Raw genomic sequence first — 27,753 nt, forward strand, 5'->3', positions numbered from 1 at the left:
TCGCCTATGCGGAGCAGCATGAGCGGCACATGTTGGAGGACAGTGCGGGAGCGCGCCCACAAGGTGGTGCATGCTGTCGATAACCGCCAGCTACCATGGCCCCAGAGGTAGGTTCAACGGCGGTGTCGCCTGAGCTGGACGAGGAGGAGAAGGGGGAGCAGTAGGATGACGATCATGGCTTGAGACCAAATCGAGTGTAGTTTATGCTGGAGCTAGTAGCTGCATACTCTAGTTTCTCCTGAAATGGTTAGGTGATGGATGCCATTTGAGCAGATTGTGAATGATGCTTCTAGCGTCGTTGCAAAATGGATCATATTTTAGAATTACTAGTTCTATCATACGACCAAGCTCAGTAAGGTCGAAGACTGTAACATAAACATATGCATTACTTAGGGCAGCTCTAACCAGCCCCCTATCTGTTAGAGAGGATATGGTTGAGTGTCTTTAGAGGAGGATACCTATCCTCGAACGAGGGACGGATGTAACCGGTCCCCTATATTTAGAGTAGAATATATATTTTCTTAATTCTTTTTGCCTAGCCGCATACATTTCAAATAATGTCACCGTATATTATCAACCATTCGAATATTTCACAATAAACATACACAACATATAAACCATGAACACGCATAAACATGCACGGATCGAGCAATTCAAATTAAAACGTGAATAGTTCATCCAAAAGGCATCACATCGATCAAGTTTGATCCAAAATCACCACACCATGGCATGTTTTATGTGGCCAGTCGAGACCAACTAAAGACATGCAACACGAACTCAAATACCATCCTCACCAAAGAAATCATGACCACCTCCATCATCACCACCATCTCCATAGGCACCCCATCTACATGGCCACCACCACCACCATCACCACCATCCACATGGCCACCACCACCATCATCCACACGGATAGCACCATCACCATTTCGAAGAGAGACCTCTGTTTGGGTCACGATCTCTCCAGGAGTGAGCTCCCAAAACTTGTTTTTCATGCCATCCATTGTGGTTGGGTTCATGAACATGATAGCACATTCTCCGGTCTACATTTCGTTTCAAATCCATTCCTCCTCGAGTGCAAGCCTACTTTCCTCCGCCTTCAACTTTCTTTCTTCGGGGGCCAACTTTGACCTCCATTTCTCATCTACCAACAACTTGAGCTCATTCCATCTCGCGCCCTCTCTTCTTTGCGTTCAACCTCCAAGGCTTTCTTGGTCTAAATCATGGCCACAAGCTCTACTTTGTATGTGTTGTCAAATGCTCCTCTCCTCTTCCTCTCTTTTGCAGTCTTGTTGCCATCCGATCTCTTAGTGGTTCTTCATCCTCCTCGTCTCATCCTCAACGGGTATGCTTAACCTTGATCTCTTTGATGTGGTCTCGGAGTTTCTTCTAATCCACTTCTCATTGGTGCAAAGTTCTCTTAGCAATGGTAAAATGTGAAGGGCATGTGGCCGTGCTTCTTGTTGCATTGCTTGAAAAGGTCTTGGATGATAGGCCCATACTCCGAGACTTGCACACCGCCCGGTGGCACATGGTTGACTTGATCAATACAACTGGACCATCAGTTGCATTGGTCTTGGATGGTACCCCAATGGTGCCCAAGAGAGCCTTGGTTGCGTCTCGGTAATCCTCCCTCAAAACCGTTCCTTTGATTGATCCGTTCCAACTAATTCATCAAGGGAGATGTTCATCCAAGCCTAACATAAAGGTACATCTTCATCTTGAGAATAGTTGTGAGTCTTTGCTCTTGATGGTGGCTTCATGGTTGATTGTGTCTCCATGTGATCGTCAACATCTTCGGTCACGGCCTCCTCTTTGCGCACTTGATGATCAAACACTGAGTCATAGTTGAAATCTTCAAGCCCAAGCATACGTGGCTCCTTAAAAATGATAAGAATTTAGTTGCGTTCATCTCCACACTACGACAACAACAAGCAATCACCAGACAATGCACTGGCCGAAATGAAAAGACGTTTTATTACCTTGATGGCATTTCATCGACCACCTGGCAGCCACAATCCTTGTTGCCGACAATAGCGGCCGGACGCGTAGGAGGAGTAGCCGTAGCGGTGTCCGTAGACGGGGTCCATGGCACCGGACGAGGACGAGGCACCGAAGACACCTTCTTGTTCTTCGCCACGTCATCGGCGAGCGCCGACACAGTTGTCGTCTGCTTCCTTGCCTTCTTGCCGTGGCTGGAGCAGCGGGAGGGCGGCCTGCCGTCACCGGAGACATAGCGGTTGTCTACTTCCTTGCCCTCTTGCCGATGGCTGGAGCAGTAGGAAGGCGGTCAACCGTCGCCGGAGATGCAACAACCTTGCCATCGACTTTGCTACCGGCGGTGGCTGCCGGTGAGGAGGTTTTGGTGCCCAACCTCTTTTTTGGTGCGGGCGGCGGCGCAGGGGTCGTTTTCGGCAGTGAAGTGCCGGTGGCGATGGCGGAAGGGTCTTGCCTCTCCATCCCATCCGGAATCGGGGGCATTGGTCGTGTCTGCGGCGAGTAGGGGTGACGTGACAGGAAGGGATAGCCGCTGAGGCGGGAGAAGGGGGGCAAAGAAAATTTTACTCGGCGTGGCCTCGGCCGAGTATATTTGAGATACTTGGCCGAAGTTTTCAGGCCAAGGAGGATAATCCACTAACGCTTTGCGAGTTCGGCTAGGTGTGGTTAGCCGCCTATTATCCTCCACTAAAGGATCGTAGGGGGTGGGTTAGAGATGTAATTGATTTGATCAATAATGTCCAATCTTGACTAAAAGGAAATCAGTAATCGACTGGATATGTCTTTGTGAACCTTGTTGTGCTGTCCATGCTGTATTGCTCTGTGTAGCCTTCCGGCAACATGAACAACCGATCTTTTGTACAAAAGTGAGCAAGAATACAATCATTTTAAGCAACGGGAGGAGATTATTAGGTCCATGAGGAAGCAGGCAAATACATATAATCGCAGAGGTATTACACATAAGATTTGTGAGAGGCTAACATTCACATCGTCACTCGACGAGCTACTGATACAAACATTGGATGGAGCACACGGCAGCTTAGCCTCGTTCGCTTAAGCAGCAACCTCCTTGATCTCGTCCAGGGCGTAGTTGTTGGTCGACACGCCGGCGTAGTTCACCTTGGCGAAACGCACCACCACCGGGTAACGGGTGTTGGGATCCTACACACGCGCCATTCATCATTATTTGGCAATCGAATCCACTAACAGAAGCATTCCATTGCAAGAAGGGAAGATTTGGTTACCTGATCAACCGTGACGACGGATCCGGTCCCGTTGTACCAGTAGGACTCCCTCCTCAGAATCTTCACCTGATCATTTCATTTCAGGCAAGAGTTGAGCCACGATTGCCTTCACAACGATGCTAGCAAAGGAGTGTACTGACGTACCTTGGTGCCCCTCTTGGGTCCCCTCGGCGGCGGCTTGGCTTTGGCGGGCTCTTTGGTGGCCACGGCGCCTTCCGGTTTCTCCTCCGCGGCCGGTGCTGGTTCCGCCGGCGCGGCGGCAGTCGGCTCCTCCTCGGCGCGGGCCACGAGCTTCAAGCCCAGCCGGTTGGAGGGGACGAAGCTGACGCGGCTGCTCACGCCGCCGTTGGTGCCGCTGGGGATGCCCGCCGCCAGCATGAATCTGGAGGTGGCCGACGCCATGTTGGTGCTTGCCATCGGGACGGCAGCAAGTGTTGTTTGTCGGTGCTAGCTTAGCTCCTTCCTTGTGGTCGTGTGGCTCCGGCCAGCAAAAGTATGTAAGTCGACGGTGAGGTGTAAGGCGAAATAAGGTGCAAACGGCCTTGGTCGGGATGGCGAGCGGAGATAGGCGCGGATCATCTATCTCCAGCCAAGTGGGTGATTTGTGCCGGCCACTGCGGTGCCGCCACATGGCATATCTTATCCTCCCATGTGGATAACCTCCCATCCATGCGATGGACTTGCTTGCTCGCCCACATACACAGATTGCAATCTTGGTTTATTTCGGCTATCGTTGGTCACCGCCGAGTAAATACTAGTAGGTTTGTAGAAAACACACTTTTACAAAAAAAAAAAAAAGGCAAAAGATACCACGTCTATGTTAAGCTTTTTGTGTGAACAACTAATCGGCGGATTAGAGCATTTCGATACCGGTATAGATCCTGCTCGTCGGGAGCCGGTTTTGCACCCAAAAAAAAACACATGGACACTTTTTTTGCATCAAGGTTCCTACTTTTCCTCTCTCTATCTCTACAATGTCGCCGGCAATCGTCCTCTTTGTGCACGGCAGCATGCTCTCGACCTATCCTGTCTTCCACCTGCGCCAAGCCCACGCCCATGACAACGCGTCCGCCGTAGCCATGTTCTACGTAATGGCCCAGCCCTCGCCGGACACATAATGTGTGTGGGCGCCGCGGTCTGCGGCGGGGCGCCCACGTGTGAGCTGGCGGCCTTCCCCAAGAGCGCGCCCACTGGCATGGGCAAGACGGCGCACTGCCTTCTAGTGCGCAGTGGTGGTTCCTTCTCCAACCGCTCATCGTCCTTCTCTCCCGTGTCTTTCAGCCGCTGACACCAGAACATCACCTCGGCACCCTAAGGCCGGCATTGGCGTGCCATTCGCCCGAACCTCACATCTATCCCCCACCCCGCGCGGCTCCAATGGCACATGCCTGTGCGGTGCCAAGCACTCCGCAATCTCACTGCCGACCTCACCGAGTAGAGGCAACACAATGGCGTGGTCCATGCGGCAAAGAGCGTCTACTACGCCATGTTCGGCCTGGTCGCCGCCATGTGTTTTGATGTGGGATGCTACCGGAACGATCTTTCACGGTACCAAAACAGCTCACAACCAGCAGTAACTAACTCTCTCTAACTAAGTGTCTTTTCAATTCCTGTTTTTACTTTTCTGTTCGTAGATTAGTAAAACTCCTTTTTATTCCCTTTTCCCTAGAAACAGACTATAGTAGACTATTTTCAAACTTCCATTTGGGTCCATACGAAACTGCATAAGTGACAACAAGTTGGGGATTATTGTGCCTTCCTATTCCCTATCTATGGGATCGATAAACCTTACTGCGAATTTTACTACAAAGCCATGTGCACTTGTAGGACATCACCGTGACGAACAACTCTGATTACATCGGCGCATGCTGGCATAGGTAACACCAAGCTTGATGAACCATGGACACAGTGCTGACATGCCTACGAGCTTTCTAACCGGCCGCCAATGGTTTACACCAAGGGTGACCGATGAACCGTACCCGAAAGCAACCACCGCCACCGGTGTGACAGTAGCTCACTAGAGATGGTCGACCTAATGGTTCTCACGGGCCCCGCGCTGGCTGGCTCAGGAGATGTCAAATAGAGCTTGGTTCGTGAATTAAAAAAATACTCATGATTTTGGAAAAAATATTCAAGAAATCATAAAATATTCGCGGATTCGGAAATGCTAGTGATTTAGAAAAAAATAAAAATATGTTCGCAAATCCAAAAAATGTTCATAATTTTGTAAAAATCTTCAGGAAATTAAAAAAATTACGAGTACAAAAAATGTTTGTAATTATGAGAAAAATATTCACGTATTCAAAAGAATGTCCGTAAATTCAAAACTGTTCATGGTTTTGGAAAACTATTCGGGAAATAATAAAATGTTCGTGTATTCAAAAAATGTTTATGATAATGGGAAAAGTATTGGCGAATCCAAAAAATATCCATGGTTTTGGACAAACTGTTCAGCAACTAATTAAATGTTTGCGGTTTCAAAAAATGTTTATGATATTGAAGAAATGTACGCGAATCCAAAAATGTTCGCAAAATCAAACAATGTTAACGATTTTGAAAACAGTGCAATAAAAAATGTTCGTGGATACAAGAGATGCTTATGATTATGAAAAAATGTTCATAAGTTTCCAAAAAAATCTTGAATTCAAAAAATCTTCATGAATTTGGGAAAATAGTTTGGGAAATCAAAAAATGTCCGCGGATGCGAACAAATATTTGTGATTTTGAAACAATGTTCGTGTATTCAAAAAATGTTTGAGAATTCAAAAATTGTCACGATTTTTAAAAACTGTTCAGGAAATAAAAATTTGTTCACAGATACAAAAAATGTTTGTATATTTAAAAAATATTTATGAATATCAGAAATTTGTTTTTCAAAAAATGTTCATGATTTTCGAAAAGCTGTTCCGGGAATAAAAAATTGTTCGCAGATACAAAAATGTTTGTGATTATGAAAAAAAATTCCAGAATTCGAAAAATTGTTCACGAATATAAATAATATTCATGATTTTGGAAAAACTATTTAGGAAATTATAAAATACATGAGGATTCTGAAAATATCTGTGATTTTTAAAAAATGTTCACATATTCAAAAAGTGTCGTCACTCCAAAGAGTGTCCACGAATTCAAAAAATGGTGATCATTTTTAAAAAATGTTTGCAGATATTTTTTTGTGATTATGAAATAATGTCCGGGTATTCTTTTTTTAAGTTTCACAAAAATAGTGAATTCAATTTTTTTCTTGATTGTGGAAAAACTGTTTGGGAAATCTGTGGTTTTTTTAAATTACTATTTATTAGAAAAGATAATAAATAATTACTTTCAAAATGAAATAAGAAATAAAAAAGAAGAGAAGTGGGGGATAAAAATAAATAATTTGAAAATCCCACAGATTTTTATAATTTGAGGGAAATAGGAGGGGTTCAAAATTCCTCTTTACTAGAAGGATTAGGCGCGCTTTGCTGCGCTGTTGGTGTTGTTAGATTTCTTTAAAAATACTCATTCTATTTTAAATTATAAGGTGTATTAATTTTTTGAAAAGTCAATCGTTTTAAGTTTGATCAAATTTGTAGAGAAATATATCAAAATCCATAATATCAAATCAGTAAGATTAGATTAATCATGAAATGATTTTTCATTTTTTTTAATATTGTGGATGTCGATATTTTTTGCTCTGTACTTGGTCAAAGTTAAAGAAATTTGACTTTCCAAAAAATAATACCCCTTATATTTTGGAACTGATGGAATATTTAGTTTGTCGGGTGGGAGAGATAATGGAGTGTGTTTTATGTTTATTTATAATGCAGTGATTTTGACGGGCTTTTTATGTGTGGTTTTGTGTTATCCGCTAACCAGCGTTTTATCTGGGGAAATTTCGGCGTCGGTGACTGCATTTACTATATTGATGTTATAGTATCACATGATGGCGCTTCTTTTTTTTCTAGGTGGTAGGGGGAGGGTTCAAAATTCCTCTTTACTAGAAGGATTAGGCGCGCTTTGCTGCGCCATTGGTGTTGTTAGATTTCTTTAAAAAAATACTCACTCTATTTCAAAATATAAGGTGTATTGAAAAGTCACTCATTTTAAGTTTGATCAAATTTGTGAAATATATCAAAATCCATAATATCAAATTAGTAATATTAGATTAATCATGAAATGATTTTTATTTATTTTTAATATTGTGGATGTCTATATTTTTTGCTCTGAACTTGGTCAAAGTTAAAGAAATTCGACTTTCCAAAAAATAATACCCCTTATATTTTTGAACTGATGGAATATTTACTTTGGCTGGTGGGGAAGATGAGGGAGTGTGTTTTATTTTTATTTATAATGCAGTGATTTTGACGGGCCTTTCGTGGTGTGGTTCTGTGTTATCCGCTAACCAACATTTTATGTGGGGAAATTTCGGCGTCGGTGGCTACATTTACTATATTGATGCTATAGTATCACATGATGGCGCTTATTTTTTCTAGGTGGTGGGAGGGTGCACGGGATTGATATATTTTTATAGGCCGATTGCTGCTGATTGATTTGAAAATCGTTGGCCCATTCAAAATCATAAATCAAATCCAAAATTGAATACCTCAATTGAATGAAAGAGCTTCAAAATTAGTGGACATAGGGAATTAAAAGAATCGAATGAGAGAGCTCCTTGAGAAATTGTTGACCCGGTCAAAATCAGGTGACCCAATCCTAAATTGAAGACCTCAATTAATTGTGAGGCCTTAAATTTAGGAAGCATAGTGTATAGTATAAAAGAATTGAATGAGGAAGCTTTGAGAAATTGTTGACCCGGTCAAAATCGGGTGACACAATTTCAATTGGAGACCTCAATTGAATGTGGGCTCTTTAAAACTAGGGAGCATAGTGTCATAGAGGATTAGAACAGATAATAAATAATTCCTTTAAAAAAGAAGTAAGAAATAAAAGAGAAGAGAAGTGGGGGATAAAAAGGAATAATTTGAAAATCCCACAGATTTTTTATAATTTGAGGTTTCTTGGATAATTTTGTCCTGTTGGAAATTTTAGTAATTGTATTCTAAACATGCAATGTCCAGTGTTTTTGTACCTCCATGATCGGCAGAGGTAGCTCTAAACATACTTGGCTGATTAGCTTCGCCCACAAAAATTTGGATACATCTTGTTAAAGCTAACAATATGTTTCTTACATTGTGCTTGAGATTTTCAACTTGTTCTTATTTCCTTTTCCTTGTGTAAATAATTTGGTTGTAATGCAGTTCTGCATCTTTATGGCATATATATTCAGGAAAATAGAAGGCATCTGTTTGCTGTTAAGTTACCAATCCTATTGTTGTGGGATTAGAAATGATTCACATCTTCGTTCCTAAATATAAGCCTTTTTAGAGATTCCAGTATGGACTACATATAGAGCAAAATAAGTGAATCTACAAAATATATCTATATACATCCGTATGTAGTTCGTAATGAAATCTCTAAAAGCGCTTATATTTAGAAACAAAGGGAGTATATATATACTAGGGGAAATTACTGATTTGGGTCAAAAAAAATGGATGCGACCAATCGATTTTAGCTTGAAAAATCATTTTTGCGAAAAATAATTTACATATTTTCGATGTGAGGCTTAAAATGAAGGACAGAACATAGTGTTCTGCTCTGTTCTTGGATAGGCCAGCTGCACTTACAAGCAGTGGGGTATTTTCATCATCTAATGTATTTGCCCCTCCTTCGTCGGAGATGGTCGGCCTGAGGCTAGGTGGTCGGGTCTCAAGATCCATCATCTAGTCCCGGCTGCGAGTTAGAGAGACAGAGTTGCCGGTGAAAACCGAGCCGATGGCGGGTGATGGCGACGTTTTGCGTCGTTACCTTGATGAAGGTATCGTCGTGTAACTGCTGTCGACCCACTCGTGCTGCTTCGGGGGAAATCCTAGGATCTTGTCTTCTAGATCGTCAAACGATGGCGGTATTGCGGTGCCGTTTCTCTCTTGGGAGCATCGTTTGTGGAGCAGCGCTGGAAGACAGAGGCAGGAGGTGGAGCAGCTTCGTCTTGCACGGAGCTTCGGTGGAGCTGTCAAGACATGCCTAGCCGACAGGTGCTACGCTGAGTAATGCCTGGTTGGCAGGTGCTACGCACGACAGATCTTTCAGAGTCTTCGTGTCTGGACGGACGAGCGCATGGCGGTGGCGCCGTTGGACGCCGTGGTGACATCGACGGATGTCCGGACTGGCAAGTATAATGCGGATCTCTCTCCTGAAGATGGATCAGTGGTCCGATGATGATGGCGGCTTCTAAAACGTGTGCATGTGATGTGCGTTTTAGGTCTGCTGCACCGGCTATTGGTTCCGATAAGTTATGTGGATGGATCGGCGACAACACCGGTTTTAGATATGGGGAGTGAGAGCACTTCACATTATCGAGTTTGTAGGTGTGAGTGTTGGCTTCGGATGGATTGATGTATGTTCTTGTTAGACCTTTGTTGAATAATTAATAAAGATGGTTGCATGCATCGATTGATGCAGAGGCAGGGGGTTTAACTTCCTTTTCAAAAAGAAGGTATTTGCCCCTGGGTAGGATAAATGTTGGATGTCCTAAAAAACAAGAAAGATAGTAGACTCCTTTCTTTGAGTTTGTCTCCATTCTATTCTCATGTGAGGCTTAAAATAATGGAATATGATTCTTGTTGTTGGTATGAACTCTAAACATGCAAATGTTCTGTGCCTTGCACCTTCATTATCTGCACGGAAATGTTATCTAATTGAATTACTTGGCTGATTAGCTTGCCCCCAAGATTTAGATGCATTGCAACATCACGACTCTTCATACTTGCCCTATATTTTACCTTCTTAAAGCTAGAATATCTGTTGACGGGCAATCTTTCACTGAGAAATATCAAACGTTGTATTATTGCCTGAGACAGGTAGGGTGACCAAGATGTATGTTTGACACTACATAGATTTAGATCTGAGTGGTAGAACACGGGGTTGGGCAGAGCAGCATCCAAAGATGGACCTGACAAAGGGGAAGCAAGTGATCAGCCCGTGCCAAGCCGTAGTGCAGTTCTTCCACCTTCAATGCATGCAATCCACACTCCTAAGTATATCCGGCCATCCTCTTGCTTCGTTCATCATCATCATCAACTTCTTTGTGTCTTCTTCATTGGGAGCTCGGAGATACTCGGGGCAAAAACCCGGATCAAAACCTTGGCAAACACCCGCACACATTTGAGTGTGCTATTTTCTCCAAATGCGAAGATACTCATCAGTGTAGTCAGCCGGAATGCCATATGGTATATATCACTCTCATTGCCGCGGATATCGTTTGGTATGAACTAAACCCAACCAAACCAGCCGCATTCCTCGAGCGAGTCAAAAAAATGACAGTTTTGCTCGCAAGCTTCCACAATGCGAAGAAAAAGATATTTGTGCATTAGATTATGGCTACGAAAGAGGTGAGTCAGATAGGTTGTTACCTCGACGGAGTAATCTTTCGTGAGCATGAAATGGCTGAGAGCTCGGTTGCGCGGAATGTGAAGACGGTTAACTGTCTTCTCTTCTTGCCGGCCTCCAATTCATCAACGAGATGCAACAAGACGAGGTGCTCGACATTGTCGTCGAAAAACGTATCCTCTATGTCGGAATCATCCGACTCTGACAATGAACTGATAGACCCTCTGGATCACTAGGCTAGATTAGATCCGGTAAACCTACCTTGTGCAGCAGAGGATGAACTCGAGCTGGAGGCCATCGTGGTGCTGGGGCACACGGCGATGGCGGAGAGTGGGCAAGGTGGAGGTGGCGGCGAAGTGTAGGCAGTGGCGGCGGCGGAGCTTCCCGTCACTGTCAGCGCTAGACCTAGATCGGGTCGGGGTTTTCGGTGGGGAGACTGGCAACGCGGTGAACCTCGTACTGCGTGCCGCCGGCTCCCACCTCTTTATGTAGCGCTGCGTGACAGGGGGCCGTCAACCATATTGTGGTTGGGCGCCCCCGATCAGGGCGCGGATCAGGGGCCCGGTGGGCCGTTGGGCCCACACGGAAAAGAGATCAACCTAACATTCTCCCCCTTGATCTCAACTTTTACTTTTAACCTTATACTTTCTAGTTTATTTGTTTCATCGCATATTGGTACATAGAGCATGTTTCATCGTCACGGCTTAATTGCCGTTAGAATCATACAGCTACAACATACGTTATGTTCAGAAACAAATTCTGTTCCTTTTGGGCCTATCCAGGAATCATAAGGCTTTCCCTTAAACCCATACCGGCTAAGTGTTCCTTGAACACATTGGGTGGTAAGCCTTTCGTTAGCGGATCCGCAAGCATATCTTTTGTCCTTATATGCTCGAGACTTATAGTTTGATCCTGGATTTTATCTTTCACAACATAATACCTTATCTCTATTGTTTTGGCAGCATTACTCGACTTGTTGTTGTGAGCGTAAAATACTGCGGGCTGGTTGTCGCAGTACATCTTTAGTGGTTTGTGAATACAATCTACCACTTTCAAGTCGGGTACAAATTTCTTTAGCCATATCGCCTGCCCCGTGGCTTCGAAGCATGCTATGAATTCTGCATACATCGTGGATGATGCAACTATCGACTGTTTGGAGCTTTTCCACGAAATAGCTCCCCCAGCGAGGGTGAATATGTATCCTGACGTGGATTTTCTATCATCTCTGTCCCCCGCAAAATCTGCGTCTGAATACCCTTTTATCTCTAGGGAATCACTTCTCCTGTATATTAGCATGTAGTCCTTCGTGCCTTGCGCATAACGCAATGCTTTCTTTACCATCTTCCAGTGCTCTAGGCCTGGATTCTCTTGATATCTACCGAGTACCCCGGTGATAAAAGCTAAGTCAGGGCGAGTGCACACTTGTGCATACTGTAAGCTGCCAACTGCCGAAGCATATGGTACTGCTTTCATTTGATCGATCTCATACTGGTTCTTGGGACATTGAAATTTCCCAAAACTATCGCCCTTAACTATTGGAGCAAGTGTGGCTTTACGCGCATGCATATTATACTTTTTAAGAACCTTTTCTAAATATGCTTGCTGAGATAGTCCTAAGACTCCATTGTTCCTATCTCGGTGAATTTCTATGCCCAAAACATATGATGCTTCACCAAGATCTGTTATGTCAAAATTTGAGGATAAGTATTTCTTTGTTTCTTGTAGTAGACTAACATCACTACTAGCAAGCAGGATATCATCCACATACAAGATTAGGAAAATATATTTCCCATTTTTAAACATTGCATAAATGCAATTATCCTCAATATTTTCTTTAAATCCAAAACTTTTAATCGTTTGATTAAACTTTAGATACAACTGCCGAGAGGCTTGTCTTAATCCATAAATGGATTTCTTCAGGCGGCATCCCATATTTTCCTTGCCTTCCATGATAAAACCCTTGGGTTGTTTCATGTAGACCTTTTCTTTTAAATCACCATTCAGAAATGCCGTCTTAACATCCATTTGATGTAACTCTAAATCAAAATGAGCAACTAATGCCATTATGATTCTGAAGGAATCCTTACATGAGACTTGAGAAAATGTCTCATTGTAATCTATCCCTTCTCTTTGTGTAAATCCTTTTGCCACGAGTCGTGCTTTATACTTTTCTATATTCCCTTTAGAGTCATACTTAATTTTGTAGACCCATTTACAGCCTACTGTTTTGGCTCCTTTGGGAATTTCCTCTAAGTCCCAAACATCTTTGGAACTCATCGATTTCATCTCGTCTTCCATTGCCTTCGTCCACTTCGATGAATGAGGGCTTCTCATGGCTTCTTCATATGAGGTGGGATCTTTTTCCATATGAACCATTTCTGTGTTATAAACTTTAAAGTCAGTAGAAATAGCTGACTTTCTTGGTCTTGTAGACCTTCTAAGGGCCTCAGTTTCTGGCACATTTTGTGCCTCAACTTCTGGCACTTCTTCTAAATTTTGCTGTTGCACCTCCCTTTCATGCTCAACAACGGGTTCAGTCGGCTCCTGACGGACAGGTTCCGGGTCTTTCCCCACAGCTGTCATGGGTGGAGTTGCAACTGGTAGTGAGAAAAATGGCTCCTGAATCATCGGATTAGGTGCATGCACCCTCTTCTCCTCAAGATCAATTTTCCGAGCTACCAAGCTCCCCCTCATCATTTCGTCCTCTAAGAAGACTGCATGTCTCGTTTCTACAAACTTTGTATATCTGTCAGGGCAGTAGAAACGAAAACCTTTTGATCTGTCTGGATAGCCAATGAAGTGGCAACTTACTGTTTTGGGATCTAACTTTGCAATGTTTGGATTAAACATTTTGGCCTCAGCAGGGCACCCCCACACCCTGAAGTGTTGTAGGGAGGGCATCCTTCCTGTCCATAGCTCGTACGGTGTTTTGGGCACCGACTTGCTTGGTACTCTATTGAGAATGTGAATGGCGGTTTTAAGCGCCTCCATCCATAATCCCAATGGCAAGTTGGAATAACTCATCATGCTGCGCACCATATCCATAAGGGTACGGTTGCGCCTTTCAGCTACTCCATTTTGCTGAGGCTCGCCCGGCATTGAATACTGGGCTACTATGCCAGTCTCCTGCAAGAACTTCGCAAAAGGTCCAGGGACTTGGCCATATGGAGTGTGTCGACCGTAGTACTCTCCCCCGCGGTCGGACCTTACTATCTTTATTCTTTTATCGTGCTGATTTTCAACTTCAGCTTTGAATATTTTAAATTTATCCAACGCTTCCGATCTTTCTTTGCTTGGATAAATATAACCATAGCGAGAGTAATCATCTGTGAATGTTATGAACGAGTCATATCCATCCACACTTTTCACCGGAAATGGTCCACAAATATCAGTGTGAATGATTTCTAGTGTGCCTGTGCTATGGATTGCACCTTTTTTGATTTGTTTTACGTACTTTCCTTTAATGCAATCTATGCATTGTTCTAAGTCTGAAAATTCTAATGGAGGAAGAATTTCACTTTTGACTAATCTTTCTATTCTCCCCTTCGAAATATGGCCCAAGCGACAGTGCCATAGTTTCGATGAGTCAAATGTTCTTTTTCTTTTCTTTTGTACTTTATTCGACGCAGAAACATGTTCTTTCACATTGCAAACGGAATAGACTTTTTCACGAAGTGATAACAAATAAAGCTCATCATGTAGTAAAGCATCACCCACATAAGCATTATTTAACCAAATGGCACACTTGCCATGTCCAAAATAACACTCATAATTATCTTTGTCCAAGCAAGAAACACTTATTAAGTTTCTATTACATGATGGAACGAATAAAACATCTCTAAGTAGAAGATTGAATCCATCAGCTAACTCCAAGGAGATATCACCGACAGCTTCAACTCCGTTCGCCACTTCAATGCGTCTTTCGCTTCTTAGCGTAGTCCGCGTCGAATGGAATCCCTGTAGAGAATTTGCAACATGAACAGTTGCTCCAGAGTCAATCCACCAAGTGGATTTTGAAAACTGTGAATACAGGGATTCATTTACAAATGAAACTATACTGTTACCTCTTTTTGCCATGATCGACTTTAGCCAAACGGGACAGTCTTTCTTGTAATGCCCGGTCTTCTTACAGTGGAGACAAGTGTCTTTGTCCACTGAGAAAGGCTGTTGCTGACGCTGATGCTGATAGGAAACTTTTCCTTGTGGCTTTGAAGGAGAACTTTTGTTGTTTAGATTGTAATTCTTTCTTTTGTGACCATGCACATAGTTGAGTGTACCACCATGTGAGGCTTTTAGTCTCTCCTCTTCTTGAACACACATTGCTATTGTCTTTTCTACGTCCCATGTTCCAGGTGACATATTATAGTTTACTACAAAAGCTTCAAACTCCTTCGGCAATGAAGCCATGACAAGGTGGACCAGGAGCGCTGGTTTGATCTCCAGATCCGCATCCATTGGTTTGAGCTTTGCAGCCATATTGCTCATCCTGGATGTGCTCTCTTATGCCATGACTGCCACCTCTGTATTTTTCTGTCACCAGTTGCTCTAACACCTGGGTGGCATATATCTCTGAAGAGCCAGTGAACTGGCTCTTTATCTTTGAGAGCAACTCCCCTGCGGAAGTGCACTCTGCAATGGAGCCCACAATGGCGCTCTCAATGGTGTTCTTTATAAAGGCCATGCATTTTTTATTTGCATTGACCCACTTTTGATTATCTATGAGGTAGGACTGCTCCAAAGGAGCATAGTCCCCTCTCTTTTTAGCCCATGCAGCATCATCGTCAGTAGCCTCTCTTACTGGCTCTGTGGGTCTGACCGGCTGTGGTTTCTCCACAACCCAGTCAAGATCAGCACAAACAAACGCCAGTTCAACTTTCTTCCTCCACTCAGTGTGGTTGTCACCTCTGAGTGTTGGAACTTCTTTTAGGCAACTCATCAAATGAAAGCCTCCTGAAATTACAATTTAAATGACATCAATATTACAATCATATGTATTAATCTAACGTTGGTCAAATTAAACATATAACTGTCTGTGCAATTAAATCTATATTACCGTTGGGCAAAAATTAGAAATAAATGCACCTTTAAATAAAACATGATCATGTTATTAACAACGTTGGTCATAAAAATAACATAATCATATTCATTTTAATAATCACTTTAACATGCTCTTAAAAAACTTAATACTATGGAAACTTTTATTTTCTTTGTAAAAGAGCATTATTAATTATTTACGCAGCGGAAAATCATGAATAAAAATTCACGAACTTTTACTCTTTACAGAAACTTTTCTTTGATCAAATAAAAAATCATGAACTTTATTATTTTCTGTGTAAAATTCGTGAACATTTCCTTTTCTGGACAAAATATTTCTTTGGATTAATTTGAACAGAAAGACTATTTAAAAGGAAAAAATAGCCAGCTCCAGCCTGGCGCGGGAGGCCCGCAGCGGCCCACGGCCTGCACCCCGCGCGCTCTGCCGCCCGAGGCACTGGGCCTACTGCGGGAGAGGGCGATGCGGCCCATCTCCTGCGCCCGCACTGCCGACGCCGGCCTCTACCACTTTCGGCCCAAAAGGGCCCGTCACCGCTAGGGTTAGCGTCACAGCCGTCGGATTGGATCTGACGGCCACGCGTTCGTTGCGGGCGATCAAAACCGGCCGAACGGCAGGGGCGAGGGGAAACCCTATCCATTCCCTCCCCTCGCGCGCCGCTCGTCTCTTTCGCCGGGCGTTGCTGTCCCGCACGCCGGGCCGCCGGGCCGCCGCGCGCGGTACCAGGCCAGCCGCCGGAGACGGGGCTGATAGCCACCGCTCCCGCGAGCTCTTCTCCCTCCCCTTTTTTCCTCTGTTGCAGAGAGAGAGGCGCTCGTCGTGCCCCCGCAGCGGTAGTTGATGCGGCAGTACCGCGAGACGACGGCGCCGTGGCCATCCCCTTCGTCGGCTGCGCGTTCGCCTTGCGGTGAGCGCGCCGCCGTCGAGCGGTTTGGCTGCGGTGCCTACCCCCCCTTTTTTTCTTTTCCGGCGAGGTAGCGCCCTTTGCCGGCGACCGCGTGGCCGTCCGGTGAACTTTGCCCCTCTCGGGGTGGTTCTTCTTCCTGAATCCTCGGCATGCCGATGCGATTCGGGATCGAGAGGAACGGCGCGGCCAGTGCGGCGGCGCGATTTCTTTGCCCTGTTTAGGGTTCTTTTGGGGGGTAGGGAGTACTTTTCCTTTCTCTTTTTACCGAAAATCATCTAGCCAAGATGGCCTGATACCATTGATAGACCCTCTGGATCACTAGGCTAGATTAGATCCGGTAAACCTACCTTGTGCAGCAGAGGATGAACTCGAGCTGGAGGCCATCGTGGTGCTGGGGCGCACGGCGATGGCGGAGAGTGGGCAAGGTGGAGGTGGCGGCGAAGTGAAGGCAGTGGCGGCGGCGGAGCTTCCCGTCACTGTCAGCGCTAGACCTAGATCGGGTCGGGGTTTTCGGGGGAGACTGGCAACGCGGTGAACCTCGTACTGCGTGCCGCCGGCCCCCACCTCTTTATGTAGCGCTGCGTGACAGGGGGCCGTCAACCATATTGTGGTTGGGCGCCCCCGATCAGGGCGCGGATCAGGGGCCCGGTGGGCCGTTGGGCCCACACGGAAAAGAGATCAACCTAACATGAACTTCAATCATTATCCATCTAAAAAATTAAATCAACGATTTAATCTACATACCGCTCGTCTCTTAAAATTAAACCCCACGAAAAGCACTAGAAAAATCACCTTTGGCCGCAAGGGCGGCGCCGCTTCTTCCCCACCGATGGTCGATAGCAAATCCGCCACCCCTACTACCCCATGGACGCACGACCCCAAACCCGCGGCGCCGGCGGCTGCGAGCACGAATCCGTGGCTCAATCGCGCTCGGGGCAACCTCTTCCGCCCGCAATGAGGCTTCACGCAAAGCTCCACGACGGATCCATGGCGGCGACGGTGGCCACACGTCCGCGGGAAGGAATGGCCAGCCGCGAGCTCCGAAAGTGGTGGACAAGATGCGACGGAGGGCGGTGAGAACTACTCGGCGGTGCAAGGAGGCCGGGGGCAGCAAGAATCGACGAGGAGATGCGGCAGCAGCGGCGGTGGAATGGAGGGCGCGATGTGAAACTTCCGCCCCATCAAAATTTCCTAGCGATAGGGGAAACTGAAAATGGGGTGGCGAAAACTGCACATATGCAGCACTCGGGTTCGAATATACCGCTCATTCCGGAACAGGGCATTTTTCGGGAACTGCCCCCGGACTGTGAAATGACGGTAATTTTTGCTAAAGATGCTCTAATGAACGAAAGGTCCTCTCCGGTAAAAGGAAAAGAAACAGAGAGAGAAGAAGAAAGCCAACCCGCGCTGCCGTCCACACAATCACACAAACCACCACCATATCCACCTCACCTGCCCCCGCCGTCGCCATGCCCGACTCGGCCTCGCCGCCGCAGCGCCAACGATGGCCCCCTCCCTCGCCGGCACGCCGCTCCCCACCACCTCCTCTCACCCCAGCCGCCCCTCCTCCTCCTCCGTCCAGCTCCTCCGCTCGCTCGCGCGCTCCCGCCGCGCGGACCTCGCCCACCGCGCGCTCCTCCTCTTCCGCTCCCTCCACGCCTCCCCGTCGCCCCCGCCCCCGCACTTCTCCCTCCCGGCGGCGCTCTCCGCCGCCTCCTTCCTCTCCGCGCTCCCCGAGGGCCGCCAGCTCCACGCGCTAGCGGCCAAGCTCGCGCTCGCCCCGGCCCACACCGTCGTCGCCAACTCCCTCCTCCACCTCTACGCCTCCTGCGGCCTCCCCGACGCCGCGCTCGCGCTCTTCCGGCTCATCCCCGCCAAGTCCCTCGTCTCCTGGAACACCGCCATCGACGCGCTCGCCAGCAACGGCGACCACCTCGGCGCGCTCGACCTCTTCCGGGAGATGCAGCGGGACACGACCCTCCCGCCCGACGCCTACACCGTGCAGAGCGTCCTCGGCGCGTGCGCCGGCGCGGGCGCGCTCTCGCTCGGGGTCTACGCGCACGCGCTGCTGCTGCGCCAGCTCGGGGGCCACGGCGACGTGTCCCGTGACGTGCTCATCAACAACTCGCTCGTGGACCTGTATGGCAAGTGCGGGGCCGTCGAGCTCGCGCGGCAGGTGTTCGACCGGATGCCCGAGCGGGACATCACGTCGTGGAACGTGGCGATCCTCACGCTCGCCAACCACGGATGCGTGCGCGAGTCCGTGGAGCTGTTTGATCGGATGACGCGGGCCGAGAATGTTGTGCCGAACGCAATCACGTTCGTCGCGGTTCTTAGCGCGTGCAACCATGGCGGGATGGTGGAGGAAGGCAGAAGATACTTCGAGATGATGGTCAGCGAGTACAGGATCAGGCCGAGGATCGAGCACTACGGGTGCATGGTGGACATATTGGCACGAGCTGGCTTCATCGAAGAGGCTCTGGATGTCGTGTCTGGCATGAACTGCCGGCCCGATGCCATCATCTGGAGGAGCCTGCTGGACGCATGCTCCAGGCAGAACGCCGGGGTAGAGCTTAGCGAGGCCATGGCCAAGCTGGCACTTGATGTTCCGGATGATGCTGTCAGCGGTGTCTACGTCCTGCTCTCAAGGGTCTACGCATTCGCACAGAAGTGGAACGACGTGGGCATGGTCCGGCGGTTGATGAGCGACGAGGGTCTCAAAAAGGAGCCAGGTTTCAGCTCCATTGAAATGGATGGCCTGGTTCATCAGTTTGTCGCAGGCGACACGTCACACCCTTGGTCGGAGGAGATATATGCGAAGCTGGATGAGATCGAGCAGAGGCTTGCGTCCTCTGGATACAAGCCAGACTTATCAGAGGCTCGTATGGTTGCTGGCATGGACCATACCAAGGGCGCCGCCCTCCGCTTGCACAGTGAGCGGCTAGCCATATCGTTTGGTTTGCTCAAGGCGACACCCGGTGCACCTATTCGGATCCTGAAGAACCTGAGGGTGTGCAAAGACTGCCATACTATCAGCAAGCTCATATCAGAGCTCTATGGTGTTGAGATCATTGTTAGGGACCGGATTCGGTTTCACCATTTCAAGGATGGAGCATGTTCCTGCAAAGATTACTGGTGATACTTGAGCCAAAGAGACTGCGCTGCAGACGTTTTGTTGAGAGTGCCCTAGCAAAACATAAAATGCATCTCTGCAGGCGTTCAAGACACGAAATGAAATAGGGGGTATACCGTAGCATGTATCTTCTTCATTGTTTTATAGGTTGTCCAGATCGAAATTAGCTGGTTTGTCAGATAAACAGGATGTTATTAGATACATGTTCTACTTCTCAGTCTTCACTTTCACTCAAACACTATAAGGTAGATACTGTAATGACAGTTACATTGACCTCACGAGAAATACGAGGCCGGCCAGTCCGTTGTTCTGCACGGATTGATTTTGAGTAATTCTTAAGCCCACCTGTGTTGAACTGAAGTTCTCACTCCATATATCTCAGACACAAAGTCGAATTTATCAGAGATGAAACTGCTGGAAACTACAAGGGGGTAAGTAATCCCACCATTTCTTTTTACCTATCGAAAGATTGAGAACATAATGGTCGCTTTGGCTGATGAAACAGAGTGGCACTCGTCAGTTGTGTCATAAAATGCCGCACAAGATAAAACATTTGTTATAAGAATTGCTTGCGTGAACATGTATTATCTGATTAGCTCTGTTTTTGGGAAATATTCTCTAAACTGGCATCTGGTTTCTTTTGTAGGACTTGCTGCCTGACAATATTCTTCTAGAGGTGTTCCTATGTGCTATCAAGACGGCAGATTATAGCTCTATAGGAACTTGCAGGCATATTAAAATATAAGAACTACATTAACGGTGTGCCTTTTAAAAGTTTACGTTTCTATTCAATATAGTTTGGTAACTTTATCAATTTCACTCAGATGATTTTTCCCCAGATTTCATTCTCTTTCATATCTTAAACTTGCAAATATTTTCTTCCTTTTTTTCATGTGCAAAAAATTTAGTGCACTTTTACTTATGGATACTACAGTAAATCTTGATCTAACTCAATGTACCTCGAAGAGAGCAACAAAATGCACCTTATATCCTTATGAGTGTTCTGTTATGATAGCAGGCGACTCAATTGTTGCCTAAACTGAGCTTCAGTTAGTCTTACCATTTTATAACAGGATGTCAAGAGACATTTCATATTATTTACGTTCTAGGAGGAAATCTATATTATACACAATGTAATGGAGGGGGTGACCCCTTCCACTGTATAATTTTCTGACATGAAAATGCTATATGCCATTAATTGAGTATATCCAATAATTGATCTTACAGAATGTGTCAACTTCTATACTGGGTCTAACAGTTCCATCTCACATTTCTCTTTTGATTTATTAAGGAGCTTTCAGCTATGGAACACCTTCTTGAGAATGGTAACCTCATGGTACTATTTTTTATTGCCCACACATCTATTTTTTTTGCTTCACAAAATAGTTTCTGTTGAATTTTATTATCAAACAGTATTGGTCTGGGCCCTTTGAGCAAGCCAGGAATGCCAAATGTTGAATCCAATTCTTTTTTTGTTGAGTACTATCTCAGTCCGAAAATTTACTATTGAAAACAATAGAATCTATTATGTCATACTTATGCATCTATTTATAAGTGCTTCATGTTACTTTGCATTTCCAGGGACCCATCTTACAACTATCTGTCAGAAACCTCATGTTACTTACATTTTTGTTGGTGTCCTTCCTGGTTTGACATTGTTTTTCGAGACTGCAGCAAAGAGCCCCTTTAAATCATGAGTATCTCCATCTGCCCTGCCGTGTTAGTTTGCCAACTAACTACACTATGGGTCTGGTAGATAACTCCCGACAGGCTGAGGACTGACTCTTAAGGTATGACTTTTTTCATGTATACCTTCTATACAACATGACTGTTGCTTTGGTGTTTCATTGAGGCAATTGATGGCAGTAAATATTTCATCATTTTTGTTTCATGTTTATATGGAGTCCTAACTGAGTGCGGGTTGTATGATAGCATAAAACTAAAAATATACTATGTGGGCAAGCGAAGTATATGCAGAGCATAATTTACACTCATTTCTGAAGTAAGTTGAGAATAGTAAAGACAAAAATTAAAGAAGAAAGGATCAGCGACATATGTGAAAAGGTCCAATGCCTTGTGAAATTATGGTAGTAGCTATTCAGATAGTAAACTATATTGTTCTGGTTTCAGAGATAAATGGCAACTTCAGTTCCATGGGATGACTCTTCTCCAACAGTCAATCAATGGCAATTATGGTGGGGTTTAAAAATCCTTAAACAAGGGTATTAGGTAAGAAAAGGATTACAGTTGCCTTTTTTTCGTGTTTCGTTGGATGTGTAAACTTGTGCAAGATGGCAGAAAGTCAGAATCTAGAACATCTGAAATTTAGCACTAATAAAGAAAAGGATTACAGTTGCTCACAGTGGAAGCATGGATTGTCGTGATTACAGATAAGGATGCAGAGCGATATTCCACTAAGATCCGTTAAAGCGATATGCTACTCCCTCTGTTCACTTTTGTAAGTCGTTTAGGACAGTTGAAATTGAACTGTTTTAGGTGCTGTCTTAAATGTCTAAAAGGTCTTGCAAAAGTGAACGGAGGGAGTAGTACAAATTTAACCCACCCATGAAACTTAAGCTAGAACTTAATTATCTGAGTTTTGACTATGAAGTGGATATTAGTTTGAGTTCATGTATCTCTGCCTATGTATGCACTTGAACAAGATAGGAAGAGAACCCATTGCTCTACCACTCCCCACAATCTCCGAGTCAAACGATCCTACAGCTGCCTAATGGGGATCGCTTGAGGCAGCCGCCTAATAACAAAGCCTGCTGCTCAGAGTTTTAAAGCTTGCCAGATATCAATCTTCTCTTTCGCACCCCTTGATCGAATCTCGCGTTAATGGAACTGGTGTGCCGCTTTCTTGTTCCTCCAAATCCAAGCTTGCTGCATTTGCTTCGATGCCTCCTTGCTTGCTGAGAGCTACTTGCTCTATCCTCTTCCCCCATAGAACATTGTACAGGCCACCAACCATCAGCGCGCCACTTATTACACTGTTCATCAGAAGAGAAATTTCAAGAAGATAAAAATTGATGTAGCTCTTCTGTCTAACGAGCAAACGTTTAAGTCGACAATGGACCTTCCAAGGGTGACTGCTTCTCCTATGAGAAGTGACAGAACGATGGTGATAACAAAAGTTAGGGGCACTGTCATGGCCAGGAACACCGGGCCGCACTTGTCAATTACCCAGACCAGCAGGTAATTTGAAAATGCGGAAACAACCACGCCCTACAACATATAAGTGTTTTCCAAGGTCAGGATTAAAAAACAGTCTTCTAATCAATCGATATGATCTGCTTCTGTTGATGGGATTCTTATACTTACAGAATAGACGATCGCGACAAGACCTACATCCAGGCTCAGCTTCCATCTTGAAAAATCTCTCTCCATCACAAGAGCCATGAAAAAAGATTGAACGGTCGCAAAGACAATCTGAAGGGTCATGTTAAGCAGCATGGAAGGGTACTCCTCCAGCAAAGGGCCCTAGAAGGCAACATGCAAGCTAAATTTAGCATGAATAAATTAGTTTCTGAACATGTGCGTGCACACACACACACATACACACCTACACGTGCGCACAGAGCAAGATGCATACCTGAAACACTGTCCAAAGAGCAAACAGTACAGTCGCGAGAGACTGCAGGAGAATTCCCAATAGCCAGCTCCTTGAGGCATGAATATCAACTCGACTTGTGTGGTGAAAAAGAGGGTGTTGGATGATGGATTTGAGCTGAGGTCCATGGTATAGCGCTAGTACGACAACACCAGCGGCACAAAGCACTATACCAGAAACTTTCACAATCCCATGGAAGCTCTTCAGTTTCAAGGACTCCATTCTACCATAAGTGGCACGACGAATCACTCACTGATCCACGGAATTTTGATCATAAAAGTTCACATTGTATACAAAACAAGTCGAACTTATTTTTCACTCCCACTATCGTTACTACACCAAGTTCATCAAAGCACTCACATCTACACAGAAGTAGGTTTACACAACTGATGGTTCATTAGCAATCTCAGAAACAATCAACAACTAATGGTTCACGTTAAACAACTGATTTCACGCGAACATAAGCAATAGCAATTGATTAGCACTCCCACTATAAATAAATATAAATCTCTGTAATTATTTTATTGAAGCAAAGTTAATGAGAGAAAAAGTTATCACTCAAATGTGTTATCTCCACCCTTTGTCTAAAGTTTGATAGAAGCTGAGTCCAGTCGTCGCAATTAGGCTTGACTAGCCCCCTACAGTTTTCTGGCCAAAAAATGGTTAGGCAAGCTTTTGGGCCTGGTTTAGGACCGGCTAGGTTGGGTTTGGTAGTATGGTCTACGATGATCTTGCTATTGATACAACATGTAGAACTGAATTAGTTGTTATATTTCTTTCTCTGAACAATTGTGTAGTTTCCTAGAGCAAAAGGAACATTTTGCTTTCCTGTGATCTTAACATGAAGAGTTATAAACATTACAATATAACCATTTCGTTAGGCTGCAAAACATCTCTAAATTACAATCTCAACTATGTCCGTCACTGATTCTCATAATCAGACGTTTATGCAAGCTATTCTTCTGTATATAACATATTCATGTTACCTACGTATGGATATCCGAAATACAAATTTACTAACATTAGCTTTATGACATGTTTAAAATTTAATTGTCACAAGGGGGAAAGGAAAAAAATGGCCTAGCCTTCAAGGAAGTAATGCAATCATCATTAAAAACACATACCCCAATAGAAGAGCCAAAAAGAAAGTTAACACTGGTTGGAGATTTTGTACTGCAGTAGCAGAAGTTGCTGAAGCATAATTGAGGCCAACAAATGATATGTTTAGAGAAGCAGACACCCTGGGGAAATGAAATGAAAGAAGATTATTGGTAAAAGTTTTGCCAGAATAAGATGTATAACATTTATAAAGAAAACGAAACAGTTAAGATAACTAGGAAAATACCAAGGTCCAGTTGTAAGCAAAAAAAAAAACTGGTACGTTTTTACACAATAACTATTTACATAATTCTTAGCTTTGCATAACATTTCTGTCGAAAGTAAATCAGTTAACCTAACTACATAGCTACTTTCCCACAAAGAGGAAAAATTGGAAATATAGATTAAATATGATGTAACTGAAATTCTCTGTCGGAAAGGCCGGCTTGCAATTGATGAAGGTGATGGGTATACTACACTGAAACCAACACGACCGAGGGATGATCCTAATGAAAATAAAGTATTTTTTTTATATCACGAGGGTACACATGGTGCACATAAAAGAACTTCAAACATATAAAGTTTGGATAACCAGCAGAATGAAACAATTACGGTATTAGCTAGATGTCTAACAACTCCAAGTCACAATTCCTCACATGAGTACACCCATTCCACGCTAAAATACAAAATTATGAAAATAATACATCATTGCAAATCCATTTTTTTATCTAACAATGCCATTTGATAAACAAGATGATTAAGTATAGACAACACTTCTGCATTGTACTTCCTACCCATATAATGCATGCACAAATAGCTTCAGACAGACTTTGTGTGACAGTTGTGGGGCGGTTTTCCTGCAAAAATAAAATCTCAGTTCATGCTTCCTAGATGAAATCCAGATCCAGGAAAAGAAGCAGCCAAAAATCTGCATACCTTTCAGTTGCAAAAGCAATGGGCAGTAACAACATTGTAGCTATTACATGCCTGTAGAAAACAAGAACATATGTACTTGTACCTTGGTTAAAAGCAACTTTGGTGAGTATCTGCATAACCCCATAGATAAACCTTACGAGAAATGAAACAGCATAAGGTGATGTCTTTCCCATACTCTCGTTTGTTAGAACTTCAAAGATGATTGCTTAAATACTACTACTTGTCCATCGGGACACGTCATCCAACCTACACTGTCAGGACACCTCATCAAACCTTTGCTGTCATCAGGTTTGTTCAGATAGGACTCATAGGTATCCACTTAAGGAAATATTATCTTACGTATGTTTCACTATGTGGAGGCCACACTAGTCGCTTGCTTTAATCAAGGTTAAAAAATGGCAGCAACAATTTTTAGGTCTAACAAGTTAATTGGTTACATCTTACAGTACTTCGCAACAACAAAATATTACACTGTGCAAGACACAATAATTGCAACAAACTGGGTATTTTATCAGTTCCAAGGTGCTTGTATGAATGCATGATGCATCTACCCAACAGCAAATTGGCATAGATTTGAAGCATCCAACACTTAAACATTGTCGCGGCACAAATGAAAAGACATGTGCAGTATTACTCATTTCAGGGTTCATCTTACTACGGAAAAGGAGGTAGGAACTTCGAAGTGCTTCACTTCCCAGTCAAGGTGTCAAGAATTACATGATAACTTCTCGTGTATATTTAACAACATAAAAAAGGTCATACTTCAACCATCATTTACCTCAGATAAAAGATTTAAAATATTGTGACGGGAATCTTTAACGTCCCCTCGGCGCTCCCAGTGCGCGACGACATGCTCACCATACGATCAGCCAGGCAGCCCTGGGACCTGGCCATGCACAACATGCATGGGTATGACAACAAGATGGCGTGGAATGTGCGCTGCGTGGGAAACTAAAGCATATGTATATTTCTAAAGGAAAAAAACGGTTTCAATATGTCCAACTTTGTGACTCAGATGCGTTCAGGACATTCTCTACAAGAAAATAGTACTTTGTGACTAATGCTCAGTGAGTCAATTCGGACTATATATTTCCCTAGAAATTACTCCGTTTGAAAGAGGCCTTTTACTGGCCGCAGTTAACAAATGCATCTTTATGGAAGGGTGGAGGGATACGTGGAAAAAGTGGCACATGCATGATGTGGAAAAAGAAAAGGGCAGGCAGCAGTAAACAACTGCATCTTTATGAAGGGTAGAGGGATCAATGGCAGAAGTGACACGTGATGTGGAGAAGGTAAAGGGCAGCAGCTATGGACAAAGAGTAAAATGGTTATAGGAGAAGGAGTTGTATTAGTGTATATTGCCTTCTAAACGGCACTAAATCCAGAATAGCGCTTGCATGCGTTTCCCTCTGTTCCAAATTAATTAAAGGTTTAGGCAAGTTTATAGAAAAATACATTAATATCTACAACATCAAATATACATAGTACGGAAATATATTTGATGATGAAACTGATTTGGTTTTATGATGAATATTAGCTTTGCGCCATAAATCCAAAACCAGTGGGCAATGATTGGTGCTTAAATGGATCTTGCTGCTTACAATCTCACTAATTTCAACAGATCAAGGAAAATAGATGGAGGAAACAACCAATCATCATCTGTTAATTTAGACATGATTTAGAAGCAAATTTGTCAATATAACTCAAATGATACAATTATAACTAAACAAAAGAAGGACGTGGTATGTCCTAGCACACTAATGGACACATTTTTTTTCTTACTAGTTAATATATTAATGTTATGCTGCTCATTTAATTATTATTAGTAACTGAGGAATATAAAAGATATTAGCAAACAACCAGTAACCACCATAATTTTTATGTGATGTTATGAAATTTCAGGTACATTTATAAGAAGGTACGAGCTACTCCCTCCGTCCCATAATATAAGAACGTTTTTGACACTACACTAGTACCAAAAACGCTCTTATATTATGGGACGGAGGGAATATATTTTATTCCCTCAGTGTTAATTTATTTTATCTTATTATTGGTGTTAAAGTCATCTTGATGCAGAGATTATAACATGATATAAATTGAGATAAGTAAAGCTAGTAATCTAGTGGTTTGAGTTCTCCTTTGTAAAGCTTAGCTCCTAAGTTACTCAGAGCTTATTCGAAGCTCCACAATTGACAAACAGAAAGAGAATGCCAGAACTTCTTTTGCTATTAAAAATGGAATATGAAAAAAATTGTGATGTTGCTTTGTGACCGGACAGCCCATACCATTTCAGCATCTAGTCATCATCGCCAGCCATAAGCACTCATGTCAAACCAGTAGAATCAC

The 27,753-nt window shown here is 44.2% G+C and overlaps 3 protein-coding genes and 1 long non-coding RNA gene across 4 annotated transcripts; 1 reads left to right on the forward strand and 3 right to left on the reverse strand.

Annotated features, from left to right (window-relative positions):
• Positions 1 to 2,883: 2,883 nt before the first annotated feature.
• LOC109767531 (photosystem I reaction center subunit IV, chloroplastic) lies at positions 2,884 to 3,856 on the reverse strand. The gene is made up of 3 exons (XM_020326287.4): positions 3,387 to 3,856; positions 3,243 to 3,308; positions 2,884 to 3,159 (listed from the first exon to the last, which is right to left on the reverse strand). The coding sequence occupies exons 1-3, from the start codon at positions 3,657 to 3,659 to the stop codon at positions 3,052 to 3,054; spliced, it is 447 nt and encodes a 148-aa protein (XP_020181876.1). The 5' UTR covers positions 3,660 to 3,856; the 3' UTR covers positions 2,884 to 3,051.
• Positions 3,857 to 14,366: 10,510 nt separating this feature from the next.
• On the reverse strand, positions 14,367 to 15,145 carry LOC109767530 (uncharacterized). The gene is made up of 2 exons (XR_012183786.1): positions 14,732 to 15,145; positions 14,367 to 14,624 (listed from the first exon to the last, which is right to left on the reverse strand). It is a non-coding gene; the product is annotated as an uncharacterized lncRNA (long non-coding RNA).
• Positions 15,146 to 18,012: 2,867 nt separating this feature from the next.
• On the forward strand, positions 18,013 to 20,092 carry LOC109767529 (pentatricopeptide repeat-containing protein At1g59720, chloroplastic/mitochondrial). Its single transcript, XM_020326285.4, has one exon. The coding sequence runs from the start codon at positions 18,132 to 18,134 to the stop codon at positions 19,764 to 19,766; it is 1,635 nt and encodes a 544-aa protein (XP_020181874.3). The 5' UTR covers positions 18,013 to 18,131; the 3' UTR covers positions 19,767 to 20,092.
• A 314-nt stretch (positions 20,093 to 20,406) lies between these two features.
• Positions 20,407 to 26,871, reverse strand: LOC109767534 (WAT1-related protein At5g64700). Its single transcript, XM_020326294.3, has 7 exons — positions 25,408 to 26,871; positions 25,266 to 25,328; positions 24,498 to 24,614; positions 23,356 to 23,596; positions 23,085 to 23,243; positions 22,840 to 22,988; positions 20,407 to 22,753 (listed from the first exon to the last, which is right to left on the reverse strand). Exons 1-7 carry the CDS (start codon positions 25,578 to 25,580, stop codon positions 22,561 to 22,563), a joined length of 1,095 nt encoding a protein of 364 aa, XP_020181883.1. The 5' UTR covers positions 25,581 to 26,871; the 3' UTR covers positions 20,407 to 22,560.
• Between the last annotated feature and the right edge of the window lie 882 nt (positions 26,872 to 27,753).

The sequence above is a fragment of the Aegilops tauschii genome, chromosome 5, assembly GCF_002575655.3.
Source record: "Aegilops tauschii subsp. strangulata cultivar AL8/78 chromosome 5, Aet v6.0, whole genome shotgun sequence".
Taxonomy (NCBI): Eukaryota; Viridiplantae; Streptophyta; class Magnoliopsida; order Poales; family Poaceae; genus Aegilops; species Aegilops tauschii.

Excerpts from the sequence above, each read along its gene's own strand:
- LOC109767531 (XM_020326287.4), bottom strand. The coding sequence starts at position 3,659 with ATGGCAAGCACCAACATGGCGTCGGCCACCTCCAGATTCATGCTGGCG. Across the intron at positions 3,309-3,386 it reads GACCCAAGAGGGGCACCAAG|GTGAAGATTCTGAGGAGGGA; the intron begins GTACGTCAGTAC and ends TGAAATGATCAG. Across the intron at positions 3,160-3,242 it reads CCGTCGTCACGGTTGATCAG|GATCCCAACACCCGTTACCC; the intron begins GTAACCAAATCT and ends GCGCGTGTGTAG.
- LOC109767529 (XM_020326285.4), top strand. The coding sequence starts at position 18,132 with ATGGCCCCCTCCCTCGCCGGCACGCCGCTCCCCACCACCTCCTCTCAC.
- LOC109767534 (XM_020326294.3), bottom strand. The coding sequence starts at position 25,580 with ATGGGAAAGACATCACCTTATGCTGTTTCATTTCTCGTAAGGTTTATC. Across the intron at positions 24,615-25,265 it reads TTTGTGCATGCATTATATGG|GGTGTCTGCTTCTCTAAACA; the intron begins GTAGGAAGTACA and ends TCATTTCCCCAG. Across the intron at positions 23,244-23,355 it reads CTCTTTGGACAGTGTTTCAG|GGCCCTTTGCTGGAGGAGTA; the intron begins GTATGCATCTTG and ends GTTGCCTTCTAG.